This window comes from Acipenser ruthenus, chromosome 25 (assembly GCF_902713425.1).
Source record: "Acipenser ruthenus chromosome 25, fAciRut3.2 maternal haplotype, whole genome shotgun sequence".
Lineage (NCBI taxonomy): Eukaryota > Metazoa > Chordata > Actinopteri > Acipenseriformes > Acipenseridae > Acipenser > Acipenser ruthenus.
In genome coordinates this window covers 19330347-19346673 of record NC_081213.1, presented here as the reverse complement: position 1 = coordinate 19346673, position 16327 = coordinate 19330347, and the positions used below count along the sequence as shown (strand labels likewise).

At 39.1% G+C, this 16327-nt stretch overlaps 1 protein-coding gene across 3 annotated transcripts in view; it reads left to right on the top strand.

Annotated features, from left to right (window-relative positions):
• Window positions 1-16327, top strand: part of LOC117414256 (poly(rC)-binding protein 4-like) — a 41209-nt gene that overhangs the window by 20614 nt on the left and 4268 nt on the right. Inside the window, exons 4-14 of one of the 3 annotated variants that reach the window (XM_034024087.3) lie at window positions 1117-1149; window positions 1423-1539; window positions 4242-4373; window positions 4790-4918; window positions 5976-6050; window positions 6984-7061; window positions 10234-10275; window positions 10733-10811; window positions 11350-11402; window positions 15241-15410; window positions 16103-16324. In XM_034024087.3, coding sequence (XP_033879978.1) covers window positions 1117-1149; window positions 1423-1539; window positions 4242-4373; window positions 4790-4918; window positions 5976-6050; window positions 6984-7061; window positions 10234-10275; window positions 10733-10811; window positions 11350-11402; window positions 15241-15410; window positions 16103-16133 — 939 coding nt within the window. In that variant the 3' untranslated portion in view covers window positions 16134-16324. Of the gene's footprint in view, window positions 1-1116; window positions 1150-1422; window positions 1540-4241; window positions 4374-4789; window positions 4919-5975; window positions 6051-6983; window positions 7062-10233; window positions 10276-10732; window positions 10812-11349; window positions 11403-15240; window positions 15411-16102; window positions 16325-16327 lie in introns of those variants that run through there. The other 2 variants (XM_034903681.2, XM_034903682.2) reach the window with 2 other exon arrangements.

Genomic DNA, 16327 nt, shown 5'->3' with positions numbered 1-16327 from the left:
GACTGAATGGGGTGGACAACCAAAGTTAACAAATAGGAAAGCGTTGGGTATGATTGACACCTGTTTTCATTAGCTATGATTTTTCTTAGCTTAGATATTTCTGTCTAAGATACATTTGGTCAGAAGCAAGGAATACATTGAAAATGATTGCTTTAGGTAGCAAAGCCCTTGCAGCCCGTTGCACAATTAATAGATTTCGTTATTTTTTACTAAAGAACCTGTCAGTTCAAAAATAAATATGTTACCCAAGAAGGCGAGTGATTTTTTTTTTTTTTTTTTACTGTATTGTATGAACCCCTGAAAAATAAAATGAACTTCAAGCTTACTGTAGGTATAATCCACCTTCGCTACTAAAATAAATATGGAGAGAGGATGTTCATGACAGCTGTAGCAGAGAGTTCCCTCTCCCCAGGGCTATCCCTGTAATCAATTTTTGGATGGAGTCCAGTCCTTTAATATTGTAGTCTTAGGACAGGCTTCAGACAAAGGAACAGTACTCTAGAGTGGTCTCATAACTGCAGAACAATGCTGGCTGGTGCCCTGTGGTATAAATAAAAGATAGCTCACTTATCAACCCAACCCACCACCTGCATCATTGTGCTTGCAAAACCTGGTTATAACCTTAGAATATTGTACTCTTCTTGTATTCCTTGTATGCCTGTAACGCTGCACTTTGCCCCCGCAGCAGCAGGCAGTGAAACTAATTGGAAAAGAGTGCGCGGATAGCGTTACATATGCTTGGCACATGCATCATTTCTTTACTTGTTTGTTTTCATCTTTTTAAATCTTAAAGCTAAATGTTTTAAAATATATTTATGAAAATATATTTGCAAAGTGTGCCTGTTTGACTCACAAACAGATTTATTGAGAAAGAGAGCTTGTGATCCTGCTACTGCTGCTCTGCATGGGAGTATTTAAAGAAACTAGACTGAGGCTTGGTGTAGATGTTGGCGAATGAAGTTAGCACTCTCAGAAGAATCATATATGTAGATAATTTTTGGACATTGCATATAAAATTGTATTGTTCTCATATTTGTGTCAAAATAATATTAAAACCAGCAAGTATATAACTTCTTAGGCTTTTTTTGTATTTTTATTTCTTTTTTTTTTTTTTAGAAAGGAGAAACGGTGAAAAGAATTAGAGAAGAGGTAAGTCAAAAAAAAAAAAAAAAACGCTTGCTCATTTGTCCTGAAGCAATACTTAAGCAAATTAATTGCTTTCCAGACAGTTGCCAGTAGAATGAATAGGTATCCATATATAATCTAGCATGTCCATGCAAAAAACTGGAGTAAACAAATAAATATCAAGTAAGCACTGTTTAAAACCAGACAAACTGACACTTTGAAAGAATACGTATAGCAGGGTCATTCTAAAAGATAAAGCTGGAAATTCAACCCGATTGTGATCTGCCTGTATTGCAGAGCAGCGCACGCGTCAACATCTCAGAAGGGTCCTGTCCAGAAAGGATCATCACCATGACAGGCACAATGGACGCCGTGTTCAGAGCTTTCACCATGATCACACTCAAACTGGAGGAGGTACGATACGCTGCTCTAATACTGACGTTCTTTCATTTCCCATGACACTGTGTGGCAAACTGGCTTGTAGTTCTGTTCTAGTCTCCTTTGTGTCCATTGTTAATGATTTCCACATTCCAGAAAGTTATTGAGCTCTGTTGACTCCACCCTACTGTATCGTGGGATGGAAATAAAGAACCCATTGCTTAGGTGCTGGAGCCAGTCTTACCTTTACTACAGTACCAGCTACTTGTATGCACCAGAGCTATTGGGCTCTATGGTGTTCTTACATGTGGTTGCATGAACAAAAAATCCAGAATGGATTAAACAGCTATGCAATGGGAGCCTTATTTCCATCTCACGTATAGTATAGAATAGAGCAGAGCAAAACAAAGTGATGTAGTTATTTTCCACTCCTATTCGGGTTTCTCCTGATGTGCAAGAAGGCTGAATCTATTTAAATTGCAAAGACTGCAAGCGTCTAGCAATTTGCCAATTCATTCCAAAGATTACCTGCTGTGAATTACCATTCGGACTACGTGACCCATTTTGTAAATTCCAGGTTACATTATCACATTGTTTAACTATTGTTAATACATAAGAAAACATGCTTTTATTTGTTAAAAAAAAAGTTCAGCCTTTAATTCATGAATAATAATATATTGAAAGAGAAACATATCAAATGATGATGATGTAATTAAAATGGTGCTCATGCAGAATGTTTATAAACACTTGTTCTGATCAAATACATGCCACCCGGACCAGCTAATTCAGTTTCTAGTAGACTGCTCACAATGCATATCGATAATGTAAATGTATGTAGTTGCCGTAAACCTCCACTGATGTTTGATTGCCAGCTACAGTAGCCGGATCAGTGAATGTGTGTTTTGCTTTCCCAGTATTATTATAACTCTGTATTGCTTTTAAAAACATGGACCATATTCCATAAAATCCTTTAAATGTGGTAAAAAAATATATACTAGTGTGTGTTTGAGAGGGGGAAAAAACTCAGAGGCAAGGGGTTCCTAAATATTTATTTATTGCATTTATACAGCGCTTTTTATACAAAAGTATCGCAAAGCACTGTACAGTACAAAACAGAAAAAAAGAACAAACTACAATACATTTGTATAGCATGTCACACAAACTGCCACAGTCAGACCATTTAAATAACAGTATACACATAATAATACAAAAGCAGCAATTTTAAAGTTACATTAAAACCCACTAAGATAAGAAAGCCATTGTATAAAAGTGTGTTTTTAGTCTTGACTTGAAAACTGAAACGGTCCCAGCTTCCCTGACAAATGAAGGCAGAGCATTCCATAATTTCGGAACTCTACAAGAAAAAGCCCTGCCTCCCGTGTTGCTTTTGTTGACCCTAGGAATAAAAAGCAGCCACACATCCTGTGATCTCAGAGTGCGGTTTGGAAGATATGGGGTCAGTAACTCCTGCAAATAACTAGGTGCTAATCCATTCAGGGCATTGTAAGTTAACAGCAAAATCTTAAAATCAATTCTATACTGCACAGGGAGCCAGTGTAGAGAGGCCAAAACAGGGGTAATATGTTCACTTTTCCTGGTTTTAGTCATAATTCTAGCAGCGGTATTCTAAACAAGCTGCAAGCGGGATACCACATGTTTTGGGTCACCAGAAAAAAGTGCATTACGTTAATCAATTCTAGATGAAACAAAGGCATGCATTAGTCTCTCGGCATCAGATACGGAAATAAATACTTTAGTAACTTCCCTAATATGAGTCTCAAATGATAGATCAGGATTAAAGATGACCCTCAAACTCTTAATTTCTAGTTTAAGTTTTGATGAGAGATTGCAAGGGTTGCGCTCAAGTAATACCACATTTCCTTTTAGTTGGTTCTGTGGTCCCACTAACATAACCAAGATTCTGAATAGAACATTCTGTGACAGCCAATGTTTGATGTCTGTAAGGCAAGTAGCTAATAACACCCAGGCAGAAGAAATTCCTGGCTTTAGGGACAAATATAGCTGGGTATCATCAGCCTAGCAATGGAAGTTAACTCTGTGTCTGCGGATAATGTCACCCAACGGTACCATATATAATTAAAACAGCAAGGGACTTAGAATGGAGTCAATATGGTGTCACAACACAACAAGAGTGGGAAGCACCTCCTTAAAAGTGAATTGAAAATGCATCATCTTGAAAATTATTTCACTCGTGAATGTTTCAGCAAGATTTCTCGAATTAACACCTGGAATGAAGATAGTAAACTGAGCTAAGCCCACTGTAATACCTACATTACTGCTGTGTCTAGCAAAAAGCTTTCCCCTTTGAGAAAGCCACACAGACAAGAGACAAATATATAGGTATCACTTAGAAAACAGGGTCGATACATATAGTGGAAAAAACTGAAAAACGTACTAAGAAAATCAAAAGACACTGTGCTGCACTGAAGACACTGGTGCTGATATGCTGTGTTTGTAATATAAGTTAACAGGTTCTTGCACTAGGTACCAGACCTGCTGCTTTAATTGCACACATCATCAATATCTAAGTATAAGGAATCTCAAGACATTAAATGATCGAACCTCTGTGTATTACGATAGACTCTTCACCATTTTCATGGAGCGGCCCTCTTAAATGCCTGGTGTTTAAGCCATTTACTTCCACATCACTTCAAGCTGTGTCTTTGGCACTTACGGCTTCCACTGCCTCCAACTCAAAAGCCGGTTTTGTTTGGCAGGATCTCAGCACATTGGTTTCGAATGGCGCAGTCACCAGTAAACCTCCAGTGACCCTGCGGCTCGTCATCCCAGCCAGCCAGTGTGGCTCGCTCATAGGCAAGGGAGGCTCCAAGATCAAGGAAATCAGGGAGGTCAGTATGGATTCGGAGGGATTTTCTGTAAGCACCGTACAACTGTGATCGTTTCATCAATACAAATTTATATTAAAGCCAGCACTGCAATATGAGTAAGATCCACTTTGTTGAGACTGAGAACAATGGGATCCTGAAGAGCTGTGATTGTAGTAAGAATTTCCCTCATCTATTCCATAACTACTAATCTGTGTGACCTCTACCCACGACAATTCAGTACTCTCTATAATAAGGCCTGCAACATCATAGGACTTTGAACAGAATGTCATAGTAAGGAAATTGAAATTCTATATGATGGTACTGCAAACAGAATTCCTGTGGATTCACCATTATTGCGTGTTACCAATTAAAGTTCAAAAGAAACTGTAGAGCTTTGTCCCAGCTCACAGTTGTGTTTTCTTTTTAACTGTCTGCAGAGCACCGGTGCACAAGTTCAGGTAGCAGGAGACCTACTACCCAACTCCACAGAGCGAGGTGTGACGATATCTGGTACGCCGGATGCTATCATACTGTGTGTCAAACAGATCTGCGCAGTCATTCTTGAGGTGACTTAACCCTTACTATACCATGTTTTTATTAATGTAATGCAATGAGTTTGAATATCAGTACATACATGTATTATCATTTCCTTTTTTTACAATGTATTTACCACAAAATAATGAGGAGTTTAACTTTTAATCCTACACAGTATAGCACCTGCTAAAAACTGTTATTTTATCCAAGCAAATATCCAGTATAAATAATTTACAAAATAGATGTGTCACAATACATTATCACACAGTAATGTGAGCAGTAGCATTACCAGTGCACTACCAGTCCAAAACCATATTATTGTGTAATAATATATTCTGACTTATAGGTTATTTTTTATGCTCTCTGCTGAGTGGTGGCTCCTAATAATTTGACCACATTGTGTCATTGTAGCTGCAAGTAAATAATAATGAGAATAATAAATAAATAAATCAAACTGAAATGAAAACAAGAGATATGCAACTGATGTATATGATGGCCATAGCTTAATTTTGAATATATTTCTTGTTGCAGATAAATAAAAAAAATGTAAATCTGTTTTATATTAACAAAAACAACAGTATTTTACTATATTTTATGAAAGTCGGTCTGAAGCAACGATCTGGCTGAAACTGTGTTGTGTTCAACTGTGTATGAAAATAACCTATTACTAACTTGGTGCTTTGTGAAAGGTTAGCATGTTCTAAATCCCTACAGAGAATGAACAAGAATAAAAAAACATGCACAACCCAGAAGAAATAGGAAAAACCTACGAAGTGTGCATAATCTTTATGAGTCCAGATCATTATCAGATTTTACATTATGCCCGCATTCGCAGTCTAAAAAGCCCTACAGGAATATAAGCCTCATCTAATTACCAGGGCTTGTTAGTGTTAAGGCAGTTTAGATTTCCTTATTCCTTCAGGGTTCTGCTCCTCTCGTTGCTGATTTTATGTTTGCTTAAGCAGTCTGCATGCTTGAAAAAGCCAAGACCATCTTTTAATTATTATTATTTTAAATTCCATATTATGTGTACAGAATGGAGGTCTTTATGGTTTAATAATGTTTATTTGTTTTGCTTTATTCCAACAGTCTCCGCCTAAAGGTGCCACCATTCCATATCGCCCCAGTCCCTCCCCAGGTTCAGTAATTATCTCAGGCAATCAGGTAAGACACTTACAACAGCATGTCCTAGAGAGGACCCAATGCCCTTGCTTCCACGAACCTGACCAAAAGCATTCAGGTTTGAAATTATCCTGCTTCCACTATATGGATCTGGGGCAAATTACACAATAGGATGATCTGAAAAGGAACATTTATTATATATATATATATATATATATATATATATATATATATATATATATATTATTATTAGTTTATTTAGCAGACGCCTTTATCCAAGGCGACTTACAGAGACTAGGGTGTGTGAACTATGCATCCAGCTGCAGAGTCACTTACAATTACGTCTCACCTGAAAGACGGAGCACAAGGAGGTTAAGTGACTTGCTCAGGGTCACACAATGAGTCAGTGGCTGAAGTGAGATTTGAACCGGGGACCTCCTGGTTATAAGCCCTTTTCTTTAACCACTGGACCACACAGACACCTCAATATATGTTTGTTTTGCTCAAGGAAGCAAGGCGTATTTGTCCTGGCTTTAGATATGTGTTTCTGGATAACTGTCTTTGAGGCAGGAGGGTTGGGGCTAATTGTAATGTATATTCTTCATGTATACATATTCATTTTGGTGGGAGAAGCATGTGGGAAGCAAAGACAAGGTTAAGGCTGTAGTCAGTGAAGTTGATGAATATTCACTACGAATATATTAGCATCCAGGCAGAAATGTGAAAGATGAGGGTGAATTGAGATCACAAAGGTTCTGTTCATGAAGAGGTAAATACAGTACTTGACAATTGCTGTACCCTTAATGCAAGACATAGGGCCTACAGTAAGCTGTGTACATTTTCAGGGTGCCCTCTGAACAAATCACAAGGGCCGCTACTGTCTGTCTCTTTAGGTTTTACTACCAATTTTACTCCTTTGCCACACATTGTTCTGTCGAAGTTACTAGTTACTATTTTCGTTATGTGTATTTTAAGGTTCTCAACGAAGCCCATGATTTTGGTTTTCACCCATTCTTTTCCATGGCTCAAGAAAGTCTGCAGCTGCAACATCATGTGAGTAGAGTGATGGAGCCTCAAGTATAAGCAGGTGTAAGAGCCTCCCTCTGCATACAACACCAACATAGAAGGAAGCTGTTAAAGGAGTGCTATCCGAGGTTTAAAATCCAGTCTCTTACATTGCATTATCTGCAATATTATCACACACCCCTTTTCCTTATGCATCTCTTGGTTGTGCTTGAATTTCTAATTCAATTTGTAATATGCAGCAAAGACAAGGCTAAAGAGGAAAAGTTGCTGCTGCTTCCTGGTAACTAATGATGTGTTGTCGTTCATACTGCAATGGTATGGCTAAAATCAGACCATGTGACCTACAGCACAAGTACCAGGATGCAGCAGTTCAATAGCGTTTAAAAATGTTTAAAAATCATGAGTTAACATAAAAAAAGTGATAAACCAAAAGATTCTTAGCACAATAAAAAAGGGGGTCTGTACAAAATTAATAAAGCTAAGAAGAGTTAGAAGAAAATGGATTTTAAACACTCCTTTGGGCTCTTCTATTCCCTTGTTGCAGTTGCACATTTCCTTGATCCAGGCTATAATTGGGTTGCCTACAAACCAGTCCCCTGGGGTAGGCTGCATATTCAGCTTCTACGGGTTTCAGCCAACAAAGTTTAAAAAAAATACCATTCAGATATTTTATAATAACAGGCTGCAGCAATACCAGCAATGGCAAATAACACTGGTATTGTACTGCAATGGGTTACCACTTTGTGTCGGGTACCCTTGCGATACAATTTGTATGTCACACCATTACAGTTTCATTATTATGCCACCACAAACTTATCTGCAGCTGGAGGCCCCTACATACTCAGCCTTCAATAATGTTGTGCCCCAGATGCCACACCACAAAACAACAAGGGAGAAGGGGGGTTACAGTGTTAATTGATTTTTTTTGCTTTTAAACATTATTAATAGATGCTCAGAACTGAGAGGGTAGAACAATAACATATATATATATATATACAGTATTGTGCAAAAGTTTTAGGCAGGTGTGAAAAATGCTGTAAAGTAAGAATGCTTACAAAAATAGACATGTTAATAGTTTATATTTATCAATTAACAAAATGCAAAGTGAGTGAACAGAAGAAAAATCTACATCAAATCAATATTTGGTGTGACTACTCTTTGCCTTCAAAACAGCATCAATTCTTCTAGGTACACTTGCGCACAGTTTTTGAAGGAACTCGGCAGGTAGGTTGGCCCAAACATCTTGGAGAACTAACCACAGTTCTTCTGTGGATTTAGGCAGCCTCAGTTGCTTCTCTCTCTTCATGTAATCCCAGACAGACTCGATGTTGAGATCAGGGCTCTGTGGGGGCCATACCATCACTTCCAGGACTCCTTGTTCTTCTTTACGCTGAAGATAGTTCTTAATGACTTTCGCTGTATGTTTGGGGTCGTTGTCATGCTGCAGAATGAATTTGGGGCCAATCAGATGCCTCCCTGATGGTATTGCATGATGGATAAGTATCTGCCTGTACTTCTCAGCATTGAGGAGACCATTAAGTCTGACCAAATCCCCAACTCCATTTGCAGAAATGCAGCCCCAAACTTGCAAGGAACCTCCACCATGCTTCACTGTTGCCTGCAGACACTCATTCGTGTACCGCTCTCCAGCCCTTCGGCGAACAAACTGCCTTCTGCTACAGCCAAATATTTCAAATTTTGACTCATCAGTCCAGAGCACCTGCTGCCATTTTTCTGCACCCCAGTTCCTGTGTTTTTGTGCATAGTTGAGTCGCTTGGCCTTGTTTCCACGTCGGAGGTATGGCTTTTTGGCCGCAAGTCTTCCATGAAGGCCACTTCTGACCAGACTTCTCCAGACAGTAGATGGGTGTACCAGGGTCCCACTGTTTTCTGCCAATTCTGAGCTGATTGCACTGCTGGACATCTTCCGATTGCGAAGGGAAGTAAGCATGATATGTCTTTCGTCTGCTGCAGTAAGTTTCCTTGGCCGACCACTGCGTCTACGGTCCTCAACGTTGCCCGTTTCTTTGTGCTTCTTCAAAAGAGCTTGGACAGCACATCTGGAAACCCCTGTCTGCCTTGAAATTTCTGCCTGGGAGAGACCTTGCTGATGCAGTATAACTGCCTTGTGTCTTGTTGCTGTGCTCAGTCTTGCCATGGTGTATGACTTTTGACAGTAAACTGTCTTCAGCAACCTCACCTTGTTAGCTGAGTTTGGCTGTTCCTCACCCAGTTTTATTCCTCCTACACAGCTGTTTCTGTTTCAGTTAATGATTGTGTTTCAACCTACATATTGAATTGATGATCATTAGCACCTGTTTGGTATAATTGTTTAATCATACACCTGACTATATGCCTACAAAATCCCTGACTTTGTGCAAGTGTACCTAGAAGAATTGATGCTGTTTTGAAGGCAAAGGGTGGTCACACCAAATATGGATTTGATTTAGATTTTTCTTCTGTTCACTCACTTTGCATTTAGTTAATTGATAAATATAATCTATGAACATGTCTATTTTTTAAAGCATTCTTACTTTACAGCATTTTTTCACACCTGCCTAAAACTTTTGCACAGTACTGTATATATGTGATTAAAATCCCCTTGCTGATATAGGTGCTAATGAGAAATGCATTACTGCAGTTGTTGAGGAAAGGATGTAAATCAGAGCTGTCCTAGATGACAGATTAGCCACAGGGAGTCATTAGAGATGCCCAGGTAAACTGATTTTTAAACATGCAGTCAGAGAACCTAAATTGCCCTGCAGAGCCACCTAACACCAGTCCACTGACACCACGGTACTAGATTTAACAAAGTCTGGAATAAAACACTCTATACCAATTCTGTTTCCTGTATTCGCATTATCCCAGTGAATCTTCTCAATTGCAAACATGGAGTTCACTACTCGTGGGCTGTAGGAGTGGGTGGTGCATAACCTTAGAGAAAGAGGCAATTACGATACCATTATACAGTAATACCAGCAAATTAGACTGAAGAGACTCTAGCAGAGCCATTAGCAGACCACACCATTCCCAGCAATGATAATGCACAGTATTATACGATAGGGCTGATATGATACTATGGATTCCCTGTGTTCATTGGTTCCTGCCGTTGGTATGTCAAAATATAAAAATATTAAGAAATATTGGACCTGGAATTTTTTTAGTAAAACATTTTTTTTTTATTATCATATTCTTCCAGGCCTATTCACTACAGAACCAATACGGCATTCCACATTCAGAGGTAGGTGAACCTACAATGAATACAAACACAAAGTAACCCAGCACTGGCACAGTCATTTGTAAAATGAATACAAGCACAATGTACCCCATATATTAGCACAGTCATTTGTCAGTTAATAGTACTTTACTAATGTGAAAACCGACTGCTACTGCAACACAGTAGTTTATTTATAATCTAAATGTTATTATCTAAATTTTAGACAATGCACATTGCATGTAGAACTTAAGTTGAGGGTAGTTTATTATTCTGTTGGCAAGTAAAAGAAAGATACCAAGTAATTATGTATTTGTAAGGTTTGTGGTCACTGCAATGTTAGGCCATGCTGCCTTTCTAATTTTTGATTTTGGGCGGGACCTTAAGCAGTCATGGTCTATGCAGGCAGTCTGCAGTGTAGCATTGAGGCCTCCGTGAGCAGAGTTATGGTTTTGTAATATTGGTCTCTCTTTCTCTGCTGTAGTTGGTCAAGCTCCACCAGCTGTCTATGCAGCAGGGCACCCTTGCTCCCATGGGCCAGACGACCGCTGCTGTCCTTCCTGGTATGCATGAGGAGAAAAGCCCATTCCGAAGGGAATTCCTCTGAGGGGCTCATGAATGACAGATCAGTATCTTAGCCTGCTGGAATGAGCTACTTCAAGGAAAGCTCTGATAAGCCAGATACGCTATCAAAGCAAGTCTGGGGTTGAGGCCGTACTCCACACAACCTGTTAAAACTGCTTTTCAAACCAGACTTAATTATGTAGCCGAAACACGTTTTTTGGTAACTTGTCATTAAAGTGTTAACGGGACGGTTTTGTTGGAGTTTTTTCTCATTTTACAAATCACTTAGTAATTCAAATATAATTGTACTGTATAAAAAAACGGAATCATTCTTTTCTATTAAATTACTGTAGAATGAAGTAAGCATATATTCATATTCCCCATGAAAAAACAATTAGGAAAATTCAAGATAATTCAATAGATGGGAGCCAACAAAGAACACTTTTTATGGTCAATAATCTCCTGTAGTACCGGTTAGACTGGTGTCTGTCTTGTGAAGTTCTCAGTATACACCCTTCTTCTTGGTTTCCCTTCTAGGAATGGAGGCCACTTCTCAGACAACATCCCAGGAGCTTCTCATTCCAAATGATGTAAGTTACCATTAAAATAGATTGTTTGTATTTGTTGTTTAAGAAAAAAGTACAGATGCCAGTTTCTGTAGGTTCGAGTACAGCGCAGAGGTCATGGAAACATGCAATTATGGCAGACTAGATGCATGTAAGTGGGCGGTTCACAGAAGCACTGATGGTGTTCATAGTTGGTTCTGGTATAACTGAATCACACTATAAATAGTGCCCTGATTGACTTCTGAGTCTCCTTAAACCTACTAGTGTGGAGAAACAGCTTCAAGATTCAACAGTGGAGATGTAGACTCTCAGAGAATCCACAACATGTTTAAATCCCTCAATGGACCATCTAAAAGTGGGCTTTACAGGCTGCTGGCTATTTACAGGTGCTTTAACATGTGACGTTTACTAAATGTAGTGTATAGGAGTGGTTGTTCTAGACAAGAAGATTAACAATCCCAAACAATTGGTGTTCCTTACTATGGGTATGAATTATATTTCAACACCCCTCAGAAGCAGACTGAGACCACGAGAACTCAATTCCCTGGCTGAATTTGAATCAGGCCCCCCAGAGTGTCCGATTCAAATATCGCCTGTCCCGTAGGCTGCCTAAAACCAGGATTAACACCTGGCTTGTGCTCTTCAGTTCAGCTTTCTCCTGGGCATCAACTGGCTGACTCCATGGTGGTCTGACTCCCAGAGAATGCTGTCAGCGCAGCCAATTAAACACACGGTCTCTCAACAAACCCCCTCAAAGAATACACTGTGTTGTTTGGAAGACTACTGCTACTTTCATACAGGACTGTCCAAGTTCTCAGGGGTCCTGAAATCTTCCACTGCAGTCCAATCTGTTTGAATTACATTGCTAGTCTTCATTTTCACCATTATTGTGGTCTCTTTCCTTATCCCATTTAGAGACTACATAAACCTGGCAACAGAGATATAGCCACATTTTTCAGTGGTATGGAAACAGTAAAATGTATCCTTCACTTTGACCTGTGACCATATATATATATATATATATATATATATATATATATATATATATATACAGCTCTGGAAAAAATTAAGAGACCACTGCAAAATTATCAGTTTCTCTGGTTTTACTATTTATAGGTATGTGTTTGGGTAAAATGAACATTTTTGTTTTATTCTATAAACCAACATTTCTCCCAAATTCCAAATAAAATATTGTCATTTAGACAATTTATTTGCAGAAAATGACAACTGGTCAAAATAACAAAAAAGATGCAGTGTTGTCAGACCTCGAATAATGCAAAGAAAATAAGTTCATATTCATTTTTAAACAACACAATACTAATGTTTTAACTTAGGAAGAGTTCAGAAATCAATATTTGGTGGAATAACTCTGATTTTCAAGCACAGCTTTCATGCGTCTTGGCATGCTCTCCACCAGTCTTTCACATTGATGTTGGGTGACTTTATGCCACTCCTGGCGCAAAAATTCAAGCAGCTCGGCTTTGTTTGATGGCTTGTGACCATCCATCTTCCTCTTGATCACATTCCAGAGGTTTTCCATGGGGTTCAGGTCTGGAGATTGGGCTGGCCATGACAGGGTCTTGATCTGGTGGTCCTCCATTCACACCTTGATTGACCTGGCTGTGTGGCATGGAGCATTGTCCTGCTGGAAAAACCAATCCTCAGAGTTGGGGAACATTGTCAGAGCAGAAGGAAGTAAGTTTTCTTCCAGGACAACCTTGTACTTGGCTTGATTCATGCGTCCTTGACAAAGACAAATCTGCCTGATTCTAGCCTTGCTGAAGCACCCCCAGATGAGTCCAGTTTTCAGCTTTGCCCAACACCTGGTCGTCTAATGGTTAGACGGAGACCTGGAGAGGCCTACAAGCCACAGTGTCTCGCACCCATTGTGAAATGTGGTGGAGGATCGGTGATGATCTGGGGGTGCTTCAGCAAGGCTGGAATCGGGCAACTTTGGCATGAATCAAGCCAAGTACAAGGTTGTCCTGGAAGAAAACTTGCTTCCTTCTGCTCTGACAATGTTCCCCAACTCTGAGGATTGGTTTTTCCAGCAGGACAATGCTCCATGCCACACAGCCAGGTCAATTAAGGTGTGGATGGAGGACCACCAGATCAAGACCCTGTCATGGCCAGCCCAATCTCCAGACCTGAACCCCATGGAAAACCTCTGGAATGTGATCAAGAGGAAGATGGATGGTCACAAGCCATCAAACAAAGCCGAGCTGCTTGAATTTTTGCGCCAGGAGTGGCATAAAGTCACCCAACATCAATGTGAAAGACTGGTGGAGAGCTTGCCAAGACGCATGAAAGCTGTGCTTGAAAATCAGGGTTATTCCACCAAATATTGTTTTCTGAACTCTTCCTAAGTTAAAACATTAGTATTGTGCTGTTTAAAAATGAATATGAACTTATTTTCTTTGCATTATTCGAGGTCTGACAACACTGCATCTTTTTTGTTATTTTGACCAGTTGTCATTTTCTGCAAATAAATGCTCTAAATGACAATATTTGTGTTTGGAATTTGGGAGAAATGTTGTCAGTAGTTTATAGAATAAAACAAAAATGTTCATTTTACCCAAACACATACCTATAAATAGTAAAACCAGAGAAACTGATAATTTTGCAGTGGTCTCTTAATTTTTTCCAGAGCTGTATATATATATATATATATATATATATATATATATATATATATATATATACACACACACACATACACAAATATATATATATATATATATAAAAATATAGTACATTCACATGTCTGAGCCTGAATTAAAGTTTAAGCTTATAACACTAAAATAGAACCCTTTTTTAATGTGTTCAGAAACGGATCAACAGAACATGATTAGCAACTATTGGAGGCTGGAGATCATATAGAGAAAATGTGATCTGCAAAATGAACCATTGTTTGCCAACAGAACATTGGCTGTGCGTTGCCTTATTGTGCTCACCGGTCTACAAATTCCTAACCTCATCCGATGCATTTCTTATAATAGCCTCCCACACCTCTGCCAGTGGAACAAATCGGGCACTGTGAAGCTGTGTGACTCTTATGGAAAGGAATGCTCTGCGGCCCCCAGGCACAGCAGCATTTCAGTAGTGGGGTGCATGAACTAGAGAACAAAAGAAGATTTGTCCTTTAGTGGCATGCCAAGCTGCCGACCCTTGGATGCTGTAATCAGTTAATGCTCTCTGTGCCTACTCCAGTACTGATGGATGGACTTATTTCAGTGGGCTTTACACAGAGCTCAGGCTCACAGATTAAATGCTGAAGTGTGAAGCTCATGGGCTCGATCTGTAGCAAGTTTTGACAGAGCCTGTATCGAAGTCTAAAATGGGAACTGCAGGAGACAGGACCATGCGTTTCTTAGTTAATCCCAGTACTTTAAAAATGAATGATACTGCTCTCAACCCTCGGGGGATAGACAATCTAAAAGATTCATCTGGGTCAGAAAATAAAATGGTATTATTATTATTAGTAGTAGTAGTAGTAAATATTTTAAGAATTTATTTATTTGGTAGACACCTTTATCCAAGGTGACTTACAGGTGTTACAGGGCAGTACAGGGTTACAATGCAAGATTCATATTTAAATACAGTATAGTTTACAGTAAATGCAATAATCCCACTAGAATACAATATGAACTAGGATGCAACACGTTAGGATTGCAATAAGTTATATATACAATGACAGATCAGTAGTGCATAACCAAATTGCAGTGAGATTATAATATTGCTAAATAGAAGATCATCTTTTATTTGATTTAGACTGAGCCTCATTGACTTATTTCCAATGACGTCCCAGTGCAAGATCTACTTAAAGTACCCAAAACACCAACCTCATCTTCTCCTTTCATAGCTGATTGGCTCCATCATTGGCCGGCAAGGAAGCAAAATCAACGAGATCAGGCAGGTGTCTGGAGCACAAATCAAAATCGGCAATCAGCTGGACGGTACGAGCGATCGTCACGTGACCATCACCGGCTCGCCAGTCAGCATCAACCTGGCACAGTACCTCATCACCTCATGGTAAGGAACGCCACCCATTCAGTTGTTAGGGGTCCTCCTGCTGGCTGGGTCTGGTAGAGCACTTGATTGTTGCAGAGTCAGGTGAAGATGTGGGGTTTATCATCCTTTTGGTACCTCCTCCCTTTCCAATCACAAGAGACGAGAAGGGTGGAAAGACAAATCCTGTTCTGTCTGTGTTTTTTTTTATTACTTGGGGTGCCAGTAAATTAATCTCTAACATGTCTGCTTTTTAATAAAGTGCTCAAAACGATGTAATAAACTAGGAACTGTGTTACACTGAATAGGATCATGAGACACTGCAGGTTTTAATGCTATTCACCATATATGTTGTCATCAAGTTAATTTTTGTCAGTTACATATATAACACAATTGTATAGTGAAGTAGAAAGACAAAGGCTGCTTATTCAATAAACAACTTTGAGTTGTTGAACACAATGAATGTGATCAAATACTTTAATAACAAATTGAATAAAACACATTTTTAAAAAGGGTCACAATTAATACCCCAAGGTTTTATTTAAATCAAATTGTAGCCGTTTACAAATGTATTGTGGATATTCTGAGATCATTCTTGGATAGTCACTCTAAATACTTAAAGTAGTGTTACTTAAGTAGTACTTTTTATGGTCATTGAAATTACAAACAATTAAAAAAATGTTAATTTGAAAACCATTTTGTTTCTTCTCCCCAAGCCCACTCCGAGCCATCTCCCTCCTCAATTAAACAGCTCCTCCCCATTCTCAGTGTGTCATAAGTATTCAAGCCCTGTTGCAACTGTTGCAACCTCCAGTAAACACCTCTGTTATTGATTTTAATTTCTCTTTATTTATTTGCTTAACATGTCTTTGTTTAACCTTTTAACCCTCTCCATATTACCCTTCCTCTTGTCTCCCACCCATCCCCCCTCCCTCCGTCCC